A 21,937-nucleotide genomic window follows, 5' to 3' on the forward strand; every position below is an offset into this window, starting at 1 on the left:
TCTGACTTTTGCACTGATTTTTTTTTTGCACTGTTCTAAGGCAGTCATTGCTCTAAACTGCTCCGTACTCGCCTGGGTACAGATATATGCCAATGTTTCAGGGAATGTCATTAAAGTAAAACGTTCCGTCAATAGGTACACCTCATGGGATGCAACCTGTTCAGAAGCAATGCTTGGGCTTTCCATTTCACCGACTGCCTGGACCGTTTCGAGGCGAGACGCCTCCAACATGTATCATGCGGAATGCGGTGATGGTGTGGCCGGATCCGAACCCCCAGACCAAGAGGTCCAGAGTCGAGCACCCTAACCACTACACCACCACCGCCACTCTATTTAATGCCAAAACACCTGCGCCACAATGGAAAAGACGAATCGGGGTGAATGGGGGCGGGTGGGGGTGAATGAAAATCGCGTCAGGTACACACATACACCATCCCGGGAGGCCACCACCAGCGGCGCCGGCCGGCCAGCGGCGCTCATCAGCCGTCGGTGGGCTGCGTCTGCATCAGCGCGTCCACATCCTGGCACGTGCCCTCCAGCCGCACCAGGTGCCGCCAGCCGGAGCTCTTCAGCCACAGCTTCAGCTGGCCCGAGAAGGCGCCCGCCTGCTCGGGGCAGAAGTAGACGTACATCTGGACGTAGCGCTGCGAGGGTGCCATCATGTGTCCCTCGGTGAGGTCGGTCAGGCTCGACTCATTGGGACCGGCCACCACCTTGAACGGGCCCGACACCCGGTACTCCACCTGGCGGCAGGGCACGCAGGGTCAGCCGTGGCACGCGGGGTCAGTCGGGGCACGCGGGGTCAGCCAGGGCACGCGAAGTCAGGCGGAAGTCACGAGGTCAGGCGAGAGACACGGAATCGGGAGAGAGACACAGGGTCAAGCGGGAGACACGGGGTCAGGCAGGTGGTGCTGTCCGCTGCAACACAGGCAACAGGCCTACACGCACCCCGGGTTAGACTCCCGGCACAGCCAGGAACTCGGCAGACGCCCAGTGGTTCCCACGAAAAACTGGACGGTGGAGGACGAGGGGCTTTACTTATCTCGTCTTGGACATAGAATGACGGCTGAACCTGAACCAAAATGCGTCAACTGGCATGCACGCTATTACGCGAAAGCACACGGGAACGCGCACGGAAGGCAAGGACAGGGGGGGGGGGGGGGGAATACGCACCGGCAACTCATCCCTCATCTTGTTGGTGATCTCGAGCTTGTGGCAGATGGACCAGTGCCGGAAGAAGAGGTAGTCCTCGGAGACGTGCAGCGGCGCCGTCAGCAGGTCAGACTCGTCCTCGCCCTCGTCCAGCACGCTGCCGCGGCCCGACACCTGCACTGGCAGCGTGTACACCACCATCGGCATCCCCCTGCGGGGGAGATACGGGCCTCAGCACGCGCACCGACAGCTCGTGCGCCACCACCAGCGTCCAGGGGCACAGCGCAGGGATCGCTACCAGCTGCGTCACGATCGCGCTCCGGTGCTGCATACTGACCCCGTCCATACATCCTCCTCGTGCCGCATACTGACTCCGTCCATACATCCTCCCCGTGCCGCATACTGACCCCGTCCATACATCCTCCCCGTGCCGCATACTGACTCCATCCATACATCCCTCCCAGTGCCGCATACTGACCCCCGTCCATACATCCTCCTCGTGCCGCATACTGACCCCGTCCATACATCCTCCTCGTGCCGCATGCTGACCCCGTCCATACATCCTCCCCGTGCCGCATACATGATGACTCCATCCATGCATCCTCCCAGCGCCGCATACTGACTCCGTCCATACATCCTCCCCGGTGCCGCATACCGACTCCGTCCACACATCCTCCCGCCTCACCCACGCGGCGACCGGTATACACTCAGTGAAACAAGCCTTGATCTGGTGCTCGCCGGCAGCGTGGTCTTACAGCGAGCAGACACTCTGCTCCCGACACCCCAGCACTTCATCAGGGCTGGCCGAGAGCTCCGGCGTCCCCGCTGGCACACCGGCCCCAGCCGGCACTCCGGCGCTTCCACTGGCACTCCGGCACCCCAGTCCATCACTCCGCCGGCACAGTCGGAGCTCCGCCGCCACTCCGCCCCCCCCCCCCCCCCCGCCGGCTGTCACTCACGGCGTCTCCTTGGCCGGCTTGCACAGGAGCTGGAACAGCTGCGTCAGCTGTCCCGGGTAGGGCGGGCTGAACGTCACCTGCAGGGTCAGCGTCTGACCCGGCTTGATGACGTCATCCTTGGGTCGCATCTTGAACACGTCGTAGCCGCACTTGACCATGCAGTTGACACCCTGCGGACAGCACGGCGACGTCATGCAGGTCAGGCAGCCAGTACAAACCGCTCGCCGGCTGGCACCGCTGGTCATTCGGAGCATGTGCTGAGGTCGACGGCACAGGTGGCGACTGTGCGGGGCGGCACCGGCGGGTCCCGAGCAACAGCTTCGATGGCTGCTCCCGGCATCGACCAGGATATGGCACCTCTGGACAGCCGCGCCACCGCCATCGGTGTCAGTCATGTCCTGCCGATGGCGACGCTGGAAATATAACGCGTGCACAACACGCAAGCGTTCGCGGATACAGCGTCATCGCCATGGACGTGTGCTGGACTCGACATCGGGTCGGAGTCGATCTCGGATCGAAACTTAGTGAGCCACGATGGAGTCGGTTCAGTTGGGTCTGTACTGTAAATCGGAGTCGGAGTTGAGCCAACCGCGTCGCTGGGGTCATCGATGTGCCGACTCAATCTAAGTGTAAAGAACATTGAATTCCTTCATCCTGGCTGTTTAAATGTGCATCAAATGAAAGATTCAATGTTTTCTGGCCTTGCCGTCAACAGAACATAGCCAAATGCGAACTTTTTGCACTCAACCAAACGGTCGCGTACTAAAATGTTACCAGCAGAATCGATTCCGCAATCCACCTACACCTCGTGTGGTTGGAATCGCGGCCGACTCAGCATCAGGTTACGCTACTGGAGTTCAAAGGCCGGAATCGACCCCGTGTGTCGTCAGCGACAGTTGAAGTCGATTCCACCGCCGAGCGACATCAAGCAAAGGCCGACACCCGCAAAGTCCAGACCATCTGACACACAACACCGGGCAGACCACCGCAAGAGCCCGTCCGCCGCGACCGGACGGCACCGGACGACGAGGCAGCCCTCGAGCAGCCCCGGACATCAGCGCAGATGCTGGGCGCACGCCACAGCAGCGGGGATCAGAGCGCCGCCCGCCGCGACCGGACGCCGGCGCCACCTGCCGTCCGTCCACCGGTGCAGCCGAGACCGGCAGGCGGCGCTGGCGCCAGCCACGGCGCCGACACAGGCGGTCTCGTTTGGTCGCCGTAGCCGTGGCAGTGGCGCTTTTTCTCGCCAGCCGCGTGAATGAGACCCGCTCGCCAGATATTGATCAAAACCGGCTGAGCAGCCGTCTCGCGGCGACGCCCGGCCGCCTCTCCACACCGGCCAGTGGGCACACGGTGCGCTCCGCCGCGGCCTCGGCCCAGCTGAGAGGCCGCGGCAGAGCACGGCCGCACGGCTGAGAGGTCAGAGCGCACGTCTGCCCGCGGCTGAGACCGCAGCGCTCCGCCGCGGCCTCGGCCCGGCTGAGAGTCCGCAGCAGAGCACGGTCGCACGGCTGAGAGGTCAGAGCGCACGCCTGCCCGCGGCTGGGACCGCGCTGCACAGCCGAGACCACACAGCCGCCGGTCTCCGACAGATCTGAGATCAGAGCGCACGTCTGCCCGCGGCCGAGAACGCGCCGCTCAGACGAGACCACACAGACGCCGGTCTCCGAAAGATCTGAGATCAGAGCGCACGTCTACCCGCAGCTGAGAACGCGCCGCTCAGTGGAGATCACACAACCGTCGGTCTCCGAAAGACCTGAGATCAGAGAACACGTCTGCCCGCGGCTGAGACCGCGCTGCACAGCCGAGACCACATAGCCGCCCATCTCCGACAGATCTGAGATCAGAGCGCACGTCTGCCCGCGGCTGACACCGCAGCGCTCAGCCGAGACCACACAGCCGCCGGTCTCCGACAGATCTGAGATCAGAGCGCACGTCTGCCCGCAGCTGAGAACGCGCCGCTCAGTGGAGACCACACAACCGTCGGTCTCCGACAGCACACCAGTCAAACCCACACAGAACAAATCGCGCCACCGGCACCAACACATCACGGCAACACCCAGGAGCGGCGCGCGTGCCCGCACTCTGGCTTCCACCGCGCCCAGGCAGCCAGGTGGACTAGTGTCCCTGCCAAGCCCGCTGTACACCAGCATGTAGCCCACACAGCTGCCCGCCCGGCCAGACCCAGCTGGGCGTCGCTCTCACCGTGATGAGGTAGGGCATGCTGTAGCCGAACATGTTCCACTTGATGAGCTCGCCGCTCAGGTTGGTCAGCTGGACGGACAGGGCGCGCGGCACACCGAGCGGCGTGCGCGGGAACATCAGGTGATTGGTGGAGATGCGCAGCTTGGCCTGGCCGCGCTCGCTGATGACTTGCTGCAGGCCGGGCGGCCGCGGCCACCAGGCCGAGTCGCCGGACGGCGGCGCCGGCCGGCCCGCCGCCGGCGACGACGGCGACGGCGTCCGCTTGGTCAGCTCCAGCGGCGTCTGCAGCGGCCGGCCGGGCGGTCACGACAGGCGCACCACGCACCACGGCAGACGTACCACACGTCATGACTGGCGGACCAAACGTCATGACAGGCGGACCAACTTCACGACGGGCAAACCACACGTCACGACAGGAGAATCACACGCCACGACAGGCGGACCACACGTCACGACAGGAGGACGAAATGTCCCCGCAGACGGACCGAATGTCACCGGACGGACCGAATGTCACCGGACGGACCGAATGCCACCGGACGGACCGAATGTCACCAGACAGGCCGAATGTCACTGGACGGACCGAATGTCACCAGACAGGCCGAATGTCACCAGACAGGCCGAATGTCACCAAATGGAGCACACGCCGCGAATGGACCCGGAGCGGAAGTCAGGTGGCGACAAATACTCCGCGCGCCGATCCCACACGCGTTACGGGCGGGGTCACACTACAACTTGTGCGCCTGCTAGACATCACGCGACACAGAGGACTTGAACGGAGGCCGCGCACCGAAGGAAACTAAATCACATGATAAATATTTTCCTGGTTTAGTTCACGAAAAGCTGCGGCCTACTGCAATTATTTACTTTGTATCCTACTTTTTCCGAGACATTTCCTCGCGCGCCGACTCCTTCCCCGCTCCCGTAATTCTGCAAGGTTTTGACCACAAAATGAATCCTAAGGGGGTGCTTACCGCACGCTAGGGCTCCATTTTCGCAATATTGTAGTCTATAGAGCTAGGGGTGGATACTAAGCCAAAAGTACCTTCCTTACGGCGCAATTTTGACTTCAGCCTCAATGTCAACTAAACACAACAGGTCGCACAAGTCTAAATAAATCCACAAGGCCAAAGTAAATCCAAAAGATGTCGCTAATCCGAAAGAAGGAATAATTCACATCTTCGGAGTTTGCCTGGGTTCAGAAGCTGCTTTTCTGCTCGTATGTCAGTTTTTTGCGATAAAAATTGAGCTGATGCAGATTGCCTGTTAGCCTGAGTATCTTCGCCAGCCCGTCACGCGACACGACAGTCACACACACACCGATGCGGCCCCCGGTGGACGTGGCGCAGCAGCGCACACCCCAGCGCGGGTCTCTCTGCACGAGACGCGCACTGCCAACGCCGCAGCCTAAACAGGGCGACCATCGTCAACCGGCACACAACACGACAGAGCACCGCTTCAGACGTGGAACAGAGCTGGACACTGATCCGGACGTCTGGCGACGAGGTTTTCGGCCGCGCACGTCCGGCACCACCAGCCACGCACGTCCGGCACCACCGGCCGCGCACGTCCGGCACCACCGGCCGCGCACGTCCGGCACCACTGGCCGCGCACGTCCGACACCACCGGCCGCGCACGTCCGGCACCACCGGCCGCGCACGTCCGGCACCACTGGCTAGTGGAAACATGGAGCAGCGATCAGCACTCGGTACGCCACGCTTGGATACGGACACCACTCACACCGCTACCCCACGGACATTCTGGCGCGCCAGACGAACACGCGCGCTAGCAACGTTCGGTAAGATATCGTGCGTTGGCTGGCGGTGACCAAAACACCCGTTAATACCCGAGCGGCCCGGGGGCGATCAATGATTAGCTGGTAAATACTAATGCCCAGTCTCCAATCAGCCTGAGTTAAATAGGGCAGCAACTCGGAAGCTCGTAACGCCAGCGAGTCGTGAGCAGAGGGCGAGCCCACAAGGCGACACACGACACTGGTCACTGGGCGGGTCGACCTTCACTGACACGCCTCCAAAGGCGTCTGCTAGTTGCCGAGTCGCGGGTCCGGAGAGTCCACAACGTGCGTCGAATAGTCAATGCCACACGTTTATCTCACCTCGACGGCAGAGTCGACGAGCCGCCCTCCCTTTCCCCGCTCCGAGTCAGCGATCACGGTCTGCCAGAGGGATGTCCGCCTTCCCCCCTTGAGCTGCCCCCCTTGAGTTTCTTACCCCCCCCCCCCTTGAGATGGCCGCCCCGCCCCGCTTACCGTCTGGCGGTGAGGCGACTCCGCCGGCCTGCCCGGCTGACCGGGCGCCCGGTACACGTCCGACGAGTTCCTGAAACTGAGACGCGCCGCTATTAGCGGCAGGATGGAGGCGCCGGAGCAACAGGAGGCGGCCACACGAGAGCGCACCACCTCCCGTGCCACCGCCGCTCGGGGCCCACCGCGGCGCAGATCCAGCCAACCAGACCAGCGCCCCGCCGCATCGACCCACGCTCCAGAACTAAGCGTACCCGCGTCCTGGCAATGGTCCACCTCAGACATCGCCGGTCACGCCCAGCTGGACATCCAGTAAACGCCATGTCAACGCTAAATAATGCGCTCAGTGGACGACTAGTGTATTGGTTCGCAGCTCGGTCACATAAAAATATCGCTGAATGCAATCGTGCTGACTGGGGCGCACTCGTAATTGATGAAACACGACGGATCCAATGCTTTGCAGACTCCCGAAATACAGGATTTTCATAGCTTAACTAAAAAGCCCGTCTCGTGCAGAGCAAGTTAACTTACTGGATTATTCATGCACGTTGCTAACAACCATCCCTCCAGTATAATTTACAGCCGTTAAGCGGATGGTCGAGATATATCAGCCGCCTTCAGGCCACCTCGCCCGGCGCGCTGTGCAGGTACACACCGGCACGGGCCCTGCCGGGACGACCGCACACCCAGCCGGTCAGCGCGCTCCGGGAAACTGACCTGGGGTCGTACGGGCTGGAGAAGTCGTGCGGCTTGGGCTCCGACGCCACGGAGAGCGGCCGCGCCGGCATGTCTGAAACGGGAGGCGAGCTCGTCCAACACGGCACCAGCAGCTCACAAATCACCCACAACTGGTGCCTTGGCGGCGGTGGACAATAGTCAGAGCGCCCAGCGATGAGTTGCGGGCAGGCCACCAGCACCAGTCATCTGACGCCGGCAAGCCGCAGTCAGCGCGCATACATCGTGTTGCGCGCTACATCCCCGCCGTCCCCTTCCCATTCGGCATGGCACGCAGCCATGACAGCATTGCGAGCAGTCTCGACTCGACCAGCAGTCTCGAACTGGATGGAAGACGACCACGAGCCGGCGCGCGTCGACGACCGCCACTCACACTTGAGCGGCAGCTTCGTCTGCTTCATGCTGGAGAAGAAGAGCTCCTCCATGCGGGCGGCGGAGGCGCCGAGCGCGGCGGCGGCCTGGCCGTCGGGCGCCTCGCCGTCGTACGACGCCTGAAACGGGGCGGCACGGCGCGTCAGCGGGCCGGCGCGAGCTCAGCGGCGGCTGCACCAGCCCTGCGGAGGCGCAGGATCGGCGGCCACCCCGCCGCGCCCGGCCCAGTCCAGCACCGGCCGTCTGCCGACCGACCGCCGGCCTCGATCGGCCACGGTCGGCTCGCTGTCTGAAGGTCTCGACTGCAAGAGTCACCCAGCTAATGGAACATGGCCAAAGCGACTCCCCCAATCCAGCTAATCCATTGCGATCTCAAAAACCAGCCGCGCGCTAAAACGTCACCGCTCCAGCGTTTCTGACAAGCACGTTCATCACCGAGTGCCTGAAAAGCGGCGTTTGGAACGCATGCTCCGATGATCTGCGTAGCAGAAGCCTGTTCAATGCGTTTACAGTCCCCTCTGTTGGTCAAAACCGACAGCCAAGCACCGTCCGTCGATAGCAGTTACATTATATACCGTACTTTCAGGCACACTCAATGCACTGCTTGTGACAGCCCATCCGCGAAGGCAGCGTGGCGGCCAGATCTACTCCACATAAATCCGGCGTCCAAGCCAGTCGCCACGCTTCGGCCGGCCCCGTCACCACTGGGGGACGAGCCAGCGCCGTCGCTGCGTGCAGCGGCGCACCCACCTGGAAGTTGATGGTGCGGAGGTTGGCGGGCGTGTGGTGCGACGGCCCCGCCCCTGGCGGCCGGCGCCGAAGCTCCTGGCGCAGCGTCTCGTCGCCGCTCAGCACCAGCACGGCGCCCACGTCCTGCGCGTGCGCCACGGGCGGCACGACGGCCGTCAGCTGGCGCGTGTCGCCCGGCCGCAGGATGAACTGGCTGGGGTGCACGGTGGCCTGGTGCGCTGGCAGCGGCCGCTCGCACGCCATGTCTGCAACGGACGCGGCGGCGCGCGCCGCCCGTCAGACGCGCAAACATCCCCGGCGCAGGGGCATGGCGAGCCGATCACGGGCGGGCAGGGCTGAGGCTGACGCCGCTTCAGCAAAGCCCGGCGGGCGCGCTCCGGCTCCGACTCACAGTCGTGACTCTGAGTCGGAGCCGCGACGCGCAGCGCCGGGTCAACGACGCACCGGGCCGCCTGTTCGTAGGGGCGGCGAGCGCGCGCCGTCTGACGACCACGCGCGCCGCTCGCCCCACCCGCCACTCACGCACCGCCGGTGCACCTGAGCCGGACAACAGAATCGATACGCCTGAGCAAAAACGTGACCGATGCGTGAAACACATCGGTGTGCGATATGTGAGCGCTCTGGGTTTGGTGTCCGAGCGTAGTTTTTCCACGACGGATTGAGCCGAGGCGACTACCAGTACTGCGCGGTAAGAGCAGGTCCGTGGTATCGCCCCCCCCCCCCCCCCAGCCCCTGGACCCGCCTCTGTTACAATGGCTTAATCCACAGGTGTCACCATGCAGCAACTCACGACGTTCCTGGTAAGAGACTATAGGATTTCTGCCTCCAATTGCTGGAATGCTTTTCACGCAGTCCCGATGTTCGTAAAGCGAATAAGGCATAAATTCATCGGTGGCCTAGTGAAATCTTATGTTACAGGGTGGAAAATAACTCAAATTTTACGTTTTCCGCCACCAACCGTAAAGTAAACAAGCACTGCCGGCATGCTGACAATAATTTTGACGTATGCCTTCGTCGAACCTCCCACCTTCGAACGCGTAACATATCAAAAAGATCGCACGAAAGTGGTGAAAGCTGAATACCAAGACGCAGTTCGGTTAACATCCTGGCGTGTCGCGAGCTCGAATAAGTGTTTTTTTTTAATCAGCTCTATGAACAGTGTTTAAGCTTTTGAATAAGATAAGGCATAGTTTATAATCGGCTACTACCATGCTTAGAGACACGGCTCTTTTATATCCAGAAGCATCCACAACAGCTCGGCAATGACCTGCCATGCGCAAAACCCCGGCACACGGCCGGCGCCAGTGGAAAACAACCACACCGAACTAAGGAGTCTGAAACCAATTACAAAGCAGGCTAGGTAACCTAATATTCAGAAGGCTCATAAGCTAGGAAAACTATCAGCCTACAGCCCGATAAAGCCAATCTCATGCACGTCATCTGTCACACTCCATCTGCCAAGAGGAGCATTACTGGTAACAATAACGGCCTGAGTTCCCACGAATACCGCACAAAAAGCTGACAACACGCGTTAATCTGACATTTTACGAACGATGTCAAGCATACGTAAAGCACCGACCGCTTTTTCGCATCCGCACGAATTGGTATACAAATGACGCCTTCTTGTTTGTTTGCAAACATACACAGTGAAGTGACGCCTTCTTGTTTGCTCGCAAACATACATACACATGCACATACAAACATAAACTTGACAGTGAAGGGCTCCTGATTAACTGATCATTTCAAAGCCCACAAGATTCGCGCAATCTCGATTTCACAACTGTACACGGCGCATTTCCGCGGTGCGATTAGAAGATAAAGCACATCCTCCGCTTTCACCAAAATGACGCAACTTGAGGCATCAAATCTTGTGCGTAATAATATTCAAAATGGCGCGACATCGTCGCAAATGAACACGGGAGGAATGCCCACGACATGGAAATACCGAATATCTCGCTAACCACAAGACTTAACACTTATCGCAGATAACGACTGAAACGTGTCCTTTTTAGCCCCGTAGTGTGCCCATACCACCCAATGAATACTAGCAACTTTCCTCCAGTGACCGACAATGCACAAAACTGCGCTCCCAAGATTCACGGCGTTTTGATGCACGGACCACTGCACAATCTCTCAAACGTTCTCCCGACATTTATCTGAAACGTTCCACAACCGCAAGCGGTAACGAACCGCTTGTCACGACGACACGTTGTCTGCGTGCCTTCATCGCAGCAGCGATGCTGGATTGTAGCACTCAACACACAGCCCCGACGCCACCGACCTCCAAAAGATCAGCTTACTCACATGGTGACCTGAAGCCCAAGAAGGGGAACTGCCTCTGCGCAGGCGAAGAGAAGGAATAGTACATGGCGGCTGGCTGAAGTTCACCCCGGCCCGGTGTCACTGGCACCACTGGCCCCCTGACCCCAGAAGCCGCGCACACCCCCTACCGCCAACGGGCGCGTCACCAGCCGACCAATCCAGGGGTCGAGTGGGGGTGGGGGTGAGGGGATTACGGAGGGTATTACTCTCGATTTATTTTTCAAGAACGCCATGTGCTAAATTCGAAGGTAACTTGTGAAGTGTCACTTCGTAACAATTGTAACTTGTGGTCACGCATCTCCTGTTGGCGCCCCCCCCCCCCCCTCTCCTACCCTTGGCGCCGCCCCTGCATTCCGCGCGGCACGGGCTCGTCCCCCGCTCGCGGCGGCAGCCGTGCCCGCGGGGCGGCGGGGAAGGGGGAAAGGGCCAGACCTGTTTGTCGTCTCTGATCCTGGGGGCAGGTACACCGTTATCCGGGGCCTGGGGATCTGCCCCTCCCCCGCACTCCCAGACGCGCCCCGGCACCTTCAGGGGTAGGCGTTAGGGACGGCAGGCGGGCGCCAGGAGATCACTGTTTCCGGAAGGGCACAATTACAAGGCACGCTAAATATGACACTTGGTCATTAGGCTACAAAGGGGAGCGACAGTAAGAGGCCCGGAAGGTGGAAATAACCAGACCTTGAATTCTAATCGTCTCAAAAAGGTGTAAGCACCCTCGAACGGGACTGGGTGTACCGGACATCGGCCGGTTTCAAAACAGAAATTTATGCCGTTAGGATTAACGGAAAGTTTGCTTCAGTGAATGATGAAGTTCACACTAGTCATCACAATGAGCGCGGATGCTTGACAGAGACCCTGAACGACAATTTTTGACAGCTGGTGAGATACAAAAACGCGCCCGTTCTCGCGCGCCTCTCCCAGCTCGTGGTCGGGACGGGTGGCCCCTGGCGGAGGGAGCGGACACTGCTGGAACTGTGACGGAGTGCCGTGTGCCATTGCGCGCCATGACGGCCGGTGGCCGATTTTATTTGGACCGAGTTTGACGCGTGCAGCAGGACACAAGTACGCAATGAACTCAAACGTGGCTTAGTAAGCGGATTGAGACGAGTTGTCATGTCTCACGCCTGAAATGATCGTCTGGAGGACCCTGCTCATCTGGCGTGTTGGGACGAACACAACGTTTCGGCCACTCCACTCTCCGACCGTCGGCAGGTGTAATTGAGCTCCGGGAAAGGGAGCTAACTGGCCGAGCCACTGTGTTCGTTCAAAGGACCAGACGAGGACGATGGTTCGAACAATTATTCCATCCGTGAACCCAACTGTGGTTATAAATATCGGCTACGTGCGGCCCAAATGAGCACACGGCTTGGTAAGACCTATTCTGGAGAAGTACGTAGCCTTTGACGGAACTCAGTACAGGTTTGACGAACGGTTTCGCTTGGGGATACCAGTAGCGTAATAGCTGACCTGAGTGTCTGGGAAACTAGAGGTACGGGGTTCGATTCCCCGCGATGCCCCCTCCCCCCTCGGACAGTAAGAGGCAGGTGACGCCATATAGCCTCAGCAATTGAGAGCAATGTAAAGCCCTGCAATAGTGGATCCCGACAAACCGCGATGACGAATCTAGACAAAATGATCGCGAAGGCGCTCCTATTTCTGAGGCGGGATAGAGTATGTTCGCAAAAACTTCGGTCCTCCAGTTCACACCACCCGAAGTCCGGGCGATCGGCACGTCCCAACGCCTTTTGTGATTCACGCGAGTATGAAAGTGTGGATTGAAGAAACACATTTCCTCTAGAAAATTATTTGTATGATAACATTTTTTGAATGATATTTTTAATATTTTTATTTTTACATGACATGATATATTATATTTTATATGATATATGATATTTATTTTGTATGATATATACATGATATTTTGTATTATGATATATGATTTCATGATATTTTGATATATATTTATATATTTTTCATTTCTTATGATAACATTTGCTGATTTCTTTTGAATGTAATGCCAAGTCACTTAAAAGTATAAATCCTTCGCACTGGACATTCGAGCTTGCAACTGTTTCGTAAACAAACGTCCAGCGTGGAATGCGTCTCAATTCAAAGATGTTTGTCACGAGGAGCATGACACGTCAAACAGAATCGCAAATAATCTACCGAACGCAAGCTCAAACGTCCACTCACACGGCGTAACTATCAGCACGATCCCTTCCTGCCTTCCAAGGCTTGAAAGAAGAACTCGGTGCCACCAGATGAAAACGCGCACATTTTGATGGCTTGGACACGTCGCATCAAACCACGCGAAAATATCTGAAGGACATCGACGGTTGGTTCGTCGCTACACTGCCCCCGTGCGCAGGCGCCCAATCAGCGACGAGCCGCCTAACCCGCAGACAGAAACAACGGAACAGGGCGTCGCGAGGCCAGGGGCAGACTGCCTACCGCACTGATGCGCTACGGCAATGGGTGAAAGACGGCTCGTAAACTGCCAGTGTCAAGCGTGTATCCGCCAGTGCGTCAGATGCCTGTGGGATCGGTGCGTCAGACGCCTGTGGGATCACAGCGTCAGATGCCGATACGTTATCAACAGCCCGGCCAACGGCCGGCGGTCGCGCCGGCGCGTGTCAGGGGCCGAGCGGAGAGAGGTCATCGCACAAAGCATACAGCGTCTGCAGCTCTCCTGCAATACGGCCGCAACAGCGATGCGGGAGCAAGGGCCGCCGCCAGCCGATTTTGTTGCAGCGAACCGCCGTCCGCTGTACGCATCATAAGCAGCACGATATGCACAAAGTTGTGCCGTGTTCAAAATTCGTATCCAGCTACTCATCAATTTGTGAATGTTGGTTTGTAGTATTACTCAGGGGGGGGGGGGGGTACCTACCCGTCCGTGACGTCAAATCATGTGACGACAACGTGTGACCGAGCCTCCCTAATTGTCTGCCGAGGTGCGTCAGCCGGCTAGCCCGAGCGGCCTGGGCATGACTAGCAGAGCACGAGGACGCCACAACGAACCAGAAATACCACAGCCGCTGCCACTACCGCCATCACCCACCATCACATCGGCTGCAGAGAGTGGGGGGCTTCGCATTGATCCCTTCGAGGCTGAAAGGACTGTTTAACCGGTGCTGCCACTGAGTTCTGCTAACGAAGTGTTGTTTTTAGCCTAAATAATTAAAGTATCACCGCGCAGTACAGCGGTCGCGGCCTTCTGCAGTAATTTCCCGCAGTCGTTCGTCGTCACGCCGCCGCAAGCAACATGACCGGCGCGTGGGGTCTGCTGAGAGGGGGGGGGGGCGGCATGGCTCGTGAACAGACGCAGCACGACACGATCCAGGATGTGCACATATAACGTGGGCACTTATGCGGCATCTTTCTGGGCAGCGGCGGACAAACAGCGATAAATAACATAAAAGGGCCGCTGCGCCGATGCGGTTGTTGGTACCTACAGAAGCGGCAGCAAGGACTCAAGTAAAGACGTGGCAGCGAAGACAGCCCGTCCAGTTTGTGAAAACGTGGGGCAGGAGTGGCTATCCTCACCTTCCCCGTCGTTCGGGATAGATTTAGCGTGGCCCCTGTGGCGCAAATGTTGAAACCGGACAAGCCTCGTTCCTGATCTGCAAGTGTCTTAGAGGCACTCACTTTTCCGTTTGTGATCAGTTTTAACGGCTTTGAACGAACGCCAGGCGTCGGGAATAAAACACACATCGAATGACGAACGACCGACAGCCCGTGCCCGGAGAGCAGCTCCAGCAGCCCACGCATGCATCGCGCGCACGTCATGGTGACAAATCCATATATCGCGAAGCTGCGGTTAAACGCGTCCGGGGCGGGGGGGGGGGGGGGGCTGCGAGATCCGACCAAACAGTTCAGCGCGGAAAAACTCGCCTTCGGCCAGCGTTATCGGATCGATGCTGGTCTCGCTGCCCTCGATAACAGGGCCGTCAGAGCGTACTGATGAGGTGTTTCGCGTCAGCAGCGGGGGCGGCACACATCAGCCGGAGCAGCCTGGCGTCACCAGACGGACGCCCCCTGGACGTGCTGTCATCCGTCACTGATGCGGGCTCGGCAAAAAGTAAACCAACCAGAACGCAAGGTCTGCTCCATTTTCCGTGGATTCACGTTCGCATAAAGCTTGCGATGCAACGGTTTGGCTCTGGTCCGAGCTCTTTCGGCCAACAATGACTATCTCCGAGTGATACTGATGCGATCCCGCAGATCGGCGAGGGCCGGTGCGATACCGCAGGGCCGCCCTGGAAGGTCTCCGCTGGCGAGACTCACGCCGCACAGGGAGCCAGTTTCGGCGCCGGTGCTCGGAGTTCGGACGGACTCCCGCCAGGGGGCTGTGAGGCCACCTCGTGGCTGCCAGCGCCGGCTGACACCCCGCTCCCCGACGGATGAGGCGTTGTCGGCAATTACGACGAACCGGTAAGCGACCCACACGGGGTGGACACACGACACATTGGGTTTGTTGCGCTATTGCGCATCCATTTACTCATTAGTTGCTACACACACACGAAGGTATTTGCTGGCCCAACCAGACGTTGGGAAGAGGAACGGCTGGAGCCACCACGATCTTACAACTTTGTTTTGTTCGTGGGAGGTTTAAGCCAACAACTCACACCACGACCCGGCCGCCAGGTGCCCCGGGTAACCACATGCGGCGACCCCATCGGCGCGACTATCCCCTGATCTGAACGCGTGATCTGGCTCTGTTCGTTCACATCCTGGACTCGTGGCGACAAACTGTGCCCGGCAGTGGGCAGGTGGCGCTGCGGGGCGGCGCGCGCCAGGCTCACCCCTGCTGCGACGTTTTGACACGTGCTCAGCCTCGCGCGGGGAGCCCAAAGGGTCGAACGTCGGGACTGGAGCGCTACTGGACTTCATTTTAGAACAAAGTGATACTGCAGAGCCAGAGGATCACCCACCCTTTCACTTCTGCCGGGTGCCATTTTGCATATGTGAATATCAATGTCGCCGAATCAGAACTTAATTCAGAAGCCCGTTGCTGACAGAGTGCGGCCCAAGCCGTCCCCGTACCGGTTCCACCCGAGCGCCGAGGGGTTACGCCTACGCTGGTGTGACGCTCCCATCTGGGTGAGCCAGTTCTGCGGGCATTTGCATGGGGCGGGCTGGCAGCGGTATTAGCGCACCTCTTGTCTCCCTGCGTAGTCGTGCAGCTCTAAAATGGCCCGGAAAGGTCGCCGAGCTACCGCCCAGCCAATGCATGAAGCTAATGCCAATGTCAATGCAAAGCAGGAAGCAAACATTCTCAGTCTGGTCACTCGGCCCTGTTCACAGCCTGCTGCCCCTGACGCCCTCGAAATCAACGGCCCGTGAAAACGGCTGTGACACCGCGACGGTTCCGGAGGTGGGAAAGACCGTGGGACGGCCCGCACTACAGCTACACATCTCCGACCGGCCGGCGACGGCGGGCCGGCGGGCAGCCTCCCTGCCGACACAGCCGTCTGCTGCCGTTCCGGTCAGCAGCGGCGGGCCGGCGAGCAGCCTCCCTGCCGACGCAGCCGTCTGCTGCTGTTCCGGCCAGCAGCGGCGGACCAGCCAGCGGGCAGCCTGCCGACACAGCCGTTCGCTGCCGTCCACTCACCTGAGAACACCACCAGCTTGATGTAGGCGGCGCGCTGGCCGATGTTGGCGATCGAGAAGCCGGCCAGTCGTGTGCCGCCCGGCCCGGCGGCGTTCAGGCTGAGGCAAGGCCGGCCGGACGGGTCGCGCGCGTTCACGTGGATCTGCACGTCGGACGCGCCGCCGTACCCGCTCAGCGGGATCTGGCGAGAGCACGGGCGCCCGGTCACGTGACGGTGGGTCACCACGTCACCCGGACGGCACGGGCGGGTAAACACAGCACGAGTAAGACCGCACACCAGGCCAGATCAGGTCAGGTCACAGCGCCCTACCTGCTCGGCCTGACCACAGCTGAACATCACGCCGCGCGGTTACGTCGCGCCACCAGCAAACCGCAGCTCTAGCGTCACACGCGGCGGAGGGCCCCCAGAGCAGGAAGACCGACAGCTGTGGAAACGGTCGACCACAGACTGCGCCCCACGGTCCAGCAATCCCCGCACACCGCGCCATGGTCAGGGACACCTGCCGGCCAGGGACGGGAGAGGCGGAGGGGGGTGGGGAGGGGACGGCGGGAAGAGGCAGTCGCCGCATCTCAATCCGTCAAATAACTGAAGATTTATACCATGGCGCTGCACGGGAACGACACGTCAAACCACCATACCCTCCCCCTTCCTGCCCCCTCCCCTCCGCATCTCTGAGGCTCCACCGAGACCGGTCTCAACAGCCTTGGGCCCGCCCAGCGAATCGCAGTCTTACTGCCAGCGCGTCCAAAAGGCAACAACTGAAACCTGCGCACAAGGAGCAGTACAGCTCTCGATGAAACCAGTACTTCGGCCTTCGACGTCGCTAGCACATGAGGATTGCGCCGGTGCGTGCGGTGCGGCGCCAGCGGGCGCGCGCGCGCGCCGCCGCCGCGTGACCCACCACGGCCGCGTCGCGCCGCTCGTGCTGGCCGCCGCTGGGCCGGATCACCACCGTGCCGCGGTAAGGCGCCGGCGACGACGGCGTGAACACCACGTTGACGTTGCGTTCGGTGCGCGGCGGCATGGCGATCTGGAGCGAGCCGCTCGGCCGCGGGAAGGCCTCGAACTGCCGGCGGACGCGACACCCGGTCAGCGGCGCGGCGGCGCGGCGCCGCGGCGCCGCGACAGCGCCAGCGCGCGTCACACGTGCCGCCGACGGCTGACGTCATCACTGGCAGTCGTGACTGCTGGGGCCGCTGTCGGGGCCGCTGGCGGGGCCACGCCCGGCGAGGACCGGAGACGGTGCAGGACTCCCACGGAAGAAGGTGAAGTCGGGACTCTCGAGCCCCCATGTCACCTGATTCACTCGGCCGGTTACACAAAAGGCGTACGCGCCGCGTGCGGCCGGTCGCTGAGAGGGCTCCACAATGTCATGCAATCAGCACGATCTCGCTGCGGCGCACGTGGTCAGGTGCCAAGAAGGGGAGGGGATGTAACGGGTTAGCTGGAGGCGTAATTAACAGGTCCACAGTGCCAAAGAACATAACAACAGTGACGCTTCGCCGGACTTTTAGTCAGCTAATCACGTCACAGGAAGTAGAATCCATAACACCAATGTCATCACCGGCGTCAGAAACACATCACTTGTATACACCAATAACTCCCATGACGCCGCCAGTCAGACCAGTCAACGAATTTGGTAGGGTCCGGTTCCGGCGGGGCCACTCATTCGAACACCAGGTGCCTTTGCATTTTGAAGGGGCCTTGTGAGCCCCTGACGGCTCGGCTGCGGTTGGTCAAGGCTTACCGGGCGGATCAGCTCTTCGACATACCACACGGGGGCGGCGCTTGAGGTGTGCCGGCGCGGGACAAGCCGCAGCTTACTTACGCCCGATCTGCCGCAGCCAAAGCTGCTACTTTTATAGCACACGCTAAATTCCAACCGGTCTTATAACCAGTTAGTGTGGTCGGGAAAACATCCCATTATCCCGCAGAGAAACGAAGATCACCAGAACATTAAAAAACGTCAGATAACAAGTGGTATTATCTCTCGCCTGACCATAGGGCTTTGCTGTCATCAAAATGGGAAACAGTTGAGCAGGGCTTGCCGCCACGTCCAGCTGTTCCGAAGGGAGCAAGCACATGACTTTCTCTCCTGTGTCCAAACGTCGTTCACCCCCGGCAGCATCGCCCGAACACAGCCGCTCGCAAAACACGGACCCGCTAAACCCAGCTCACACCCGGCGCCGTCGGGTTCGTGCAAAGGGCTAATCATCTGCAGCCTGTGCAGCAGCGGTTGTGGCCGTGGCCTTGGCGCCGGCGCCGCTGCCGACTGTGGTCAGACCGCAGTCCGCCGGCCGCACCGCGGACACGTGAGGCCCGCCGACCCTGACCCGATGACCCAGCCGGCCGGCGCGGCCCCGACGCGGCAGCTGTGCCGTGGCTGAGCGCCGCAGGTGGCGGCAAAGTGCGCTGACCCCCCCCCCCCCGCCCCGACCCCCCCCCCCCCCCACACACACTTCAGCGGGCTACTATTGGCTTCCATGGTGCTGGGGCTACCGAAAACACAACTGTTTAATACAACACGCAGACATATGCAGCAGCGCTCCTGATTCACATGACATCTCTCATTTCGCAAAAACTTTTCTCCATACTCTGCGATCATTCAGGAAAGTATGAACATCAACAGGGGCTATATGGGACGCAGTGTGCAGCGGAGGTAATGCTATCATGGCTGCATACTAGTTCAAAGTGTTGTGGCCAAAACAGAGCAAACTTGCCAATGCTTCAACTGTTTCCATTTCTTTAAAAAGATGCTGATACGACTCTTGGGGACGTTACTTTGGCGCCGCCCAGGACCGCCGATCGGCGGCCCAGAACTTATGTCGGGGATCAGAGCATTAACTCCTGCCCTCTGGAGGCGCTGGACAGAGCTCCATGTGCAGGCGACAGTGAAGGGGAGCAATACTGGGATCAAAGGTTTAAAATCTGAGCACACTCAGCATGGTAGCCACCTTAATGGAGGGCTTGTTCAAAAGTGGTGACTTGGCTTAGTCAACCTCAATCTGGACCACCCATTTGAAGCACAAGACAGACCATAGTATGCATGCAAATGTCACTGAGTCAGAGGATATGACAGCATGGATCATTTTCTTTCATCCCCTGCACTCCGATCTGCTCACTTCTGAGTGTGAATAATAAAAAAGCCCTGTGAGAAATACAACTTTTGGGTAAAATAGTGTTTCCAGCAGTACCTTGAAGTGAGGGCAGTCCTGTATGGACAGTGTCAGTTCCATGGTGTCCGTCTCAGAGCCATTCTTGACAAAGAGTGGCTGCATTGCACGGCCACCCACTGGCACGCCTGGCCACACCAGGTGCTCCCGGTTTGTGTCCAGCATGGTGGGCACCTGTGACCAGAGGATAATGTCATTAAACCACATGCCAGGTCAGGGGACAAGACCACACACCAGGGTCTGGGCAGGGGCAGGCAGACCACACACCAGGGTCTGGGAAATGGTCCAGCAGGCCATATACCAGGGTCTGGGCAGGGTCAGACAGACCACACACCAGTGCCTGAGATGACTGAGTGGGTCAAAGTTAAGTGCATGTAAGGGATCCTTCTAAGAAGGATGGTGCTTGGTGGTGCCTTGACAGTAATGACTAGAAGAGCACAGATCAAAGAGCAGGGTCAGGGAAGGCTCACATAATTTAAGCAGCCAAAAAAGTGATAGCAAACTGAAGAGCCAGATTAGGTGACTTCAAAACAGCAGGGTCAATGGACCTAATCCCTGCCTTAAGGGGCCAGGATGAGACTGATGACCAGATAAATGACTGTTTCAGATGGTTAAATAACAAGGTCAGCAGGGAGTGGCTAAGGGGCTATCTAAATGGCATGTTAAGTGCAAAGAGGATTTCAGATGGACATGAGCCAAAGCATAACCAGGGGATGGTAACTTTTGAACAGCATGAGGTTATGCTCAGGGCAGTCACAGATAATTCTGAATTATCTAAAAGCAATTTGAAAATCATGTCCAGGGGACAGAGTGGGGTCTTTTCTGACATTATCAGTATTTAATCAGGGGGAAGGTTTATAACTTGTCTAGAATATCTACCATACCTATATATGTATATATATATATATATATATATATATATATATATATATATATTACAATGATTTTGCACTTGGCTGCACTTGGTGCATAGGTAGATGAACACTGTGCTGATATGAAGCATTAATATGGTTAACTTAAGGAACTGTTTTTCCAGCATTACACAGCTGCGCTCCATTGAAGGGCAAAACAACCACTCACCATGTAGTCAAAAACCCAAATGTAAACAGAAGGGTGTACAGGTCTTTTCAGTTGGCAATACTACATCCAGGCCATCAAAGCTAAAATATCTCTAAATCAGTACCTCTGTGATACATCTTCTTGTCATTAACATGTGCACCAGCTGATATGTGTATGTATATTAACATATACATCTGGTTATCCATCACACAGGGGCATGCTTTGCAGTTCAATGCACATATGGCACACAAATTACCATCATTTAACAGGCTTTTCCTGTACAATAAGAATAGAAATCAGGCACTCTACGCTACCGTTCTCAAGGTCACGTCCAATCCTCCGCCTAACCTTGAAGTTCACTTAACAGCGTTCCATGTACAGTTCCTGAATGCCAGCAGCAGACAGCTAGAAGGCGCCCATGAAAAGGGAAACACAGCCCCGCACCATTTTTTTGGAGCACAATCCAATGCATCGATCCACCCCGACAGCCAGACGTTTGACCTACTTCCAGGGTCGGAAGAGGGAGTAGAGGTGTGGCCAAAGCAGCGCGGTCACCAGCAAACTCCTAAACGCGCATAAGCACGAATCACCTCAGTCACTACATAGTGCGTACTGAGAGACATTCTCAAGAACTTACCATCCAACGTGCGCGACGGCTGAAACTACGCGGGTGCACACCTCATCCGCGAGTCATCCCCAACCCCGCACAGTCCACCGCTGACCCACTTCCACAATTACGTCACAGCTCACAGGCGAGCACGTTCACTTTCGCTGCGTTCTGGTTGTACTAAAACGCTGCCTCGTAAAACCTCTTTTCGTTAAACGGATAAATCGAGTCTGGCACTCACGGCATAACAGACGAACGTTGCCAAACAAAACTAATATATATGCTTCGTAAGAGTTCCCATTTCAGTAATGCTGGGCTAGGCACTTTGCGTTAAAAGGGGTTCTTTGAACAATTAAGAGGAAAACTCGCACCTCGCCGCATAAGTGGAAAAGATAGCCACCAAGATCAAATAACAGACGCAAAAAAGTTATGGCACCCTTTACACTTGCATTATCCTACCTCAATTGCTCGTAGCACGTGCCAAGTTTTGTTAAGAGGAATAAATTTCGTCTTCGGAGTGCGCCGAAAATTGGGAGCACGCCTCAAAGCAGCGAAATTGGGCAGTCTGCCTACTTGCATGGCCCTCGGTCAAATACGTGATATTTAAACAGGAACATGCGACAGGGCAACAACGTCTATCAGTCTCAAAAACCTCGAGGCAGTTGTGGGTGCCACGAAGTTTGTCAACAAATGTGTATGACGTGTGTATGCCCTTGAGAGAAACCTAA

The 21,937-nt window shown here is 58.2% G+C and overlaps 1 protein-coding gene across 1 annotated transcript; it reads right to left on the minus strand.

Moving 5' to 3' along the window:
* Window positions 1-413: 413 nt before the first annotated feature.
* LOC119105974 (uncharacterized) lies at window positions 414-21,330 on the minus strand. The gene is made up of 12 exons (XM_037229564.1): window positions 21,240-21,330; window positions 19,565-19,717; window positions 17,272-17,436; window positions 16,370-16,550; window positions 8,434-8,678; window positions 7,685-7,802; window positions 7,294-7,366; window positions 6,583-6,658; window positions 4,317-4,598; window positions 2,112-2,281; window positions 1,174-1,363; window positions 414-743 (listed from the first exon to the last, which is right to left on the minus strand). Exons 1-12 carry the CDS (start codon window positions 21,240-21,242, stop codon window positions 480-482), a joined length of 1,920 nt encoding a protein of 639 aa, XP_037085459.1. The 5' UTR covers window positions 21,243-21,330; the 3' UTR covers window positions 414-479.
* Window positions 21,331-21,937: the final 607 nt, after the last annotated feature.

The sequence above is a fragment of the Pollicipes pollicipes genome, unplaced genomic scaffold, assembly GCF_011947565.3.
Source record: "Pollicipes pollicipes isolate AB1234 unplaced genomic scaffold, Ppol_2.1 Scaffold_6138;HRSCAF=7277_pilon_pilon_pilon, whole genome shotgun sequence".
In the NCBI taxonomy this organism is placed as follows: domain Eukaryota; kingdom Metazoa; phylum Arthropoda; class Thecostraca; order Pollicipedomorpha; family Pollicipedidae; genus Pollicipes; species Pollicipes pollicipes.

What these genes read in the sequence shown, in the direction of transcription:
- LOC119105974 (XM_037229564.1), bottom strand. An exon ending in AGCGGCGCGACGCGGCCGTG is followed by an intron (nt 16,551 to 17,271) that starts GTGGGTCACGCG and finishes TGCTCTCGCCAG; the next exon opens with ATCCCGCTGAGCGGGTACGG. An exon ending in AGATGAGGGATGAGTTGCCG is followed by an intron (nt 744 to 1,173) that starts GTGCGTATTCCC and finishes CCCTGCCGCCAG; the next exon opens with GTGGAGTACCGGGTGTCGGG.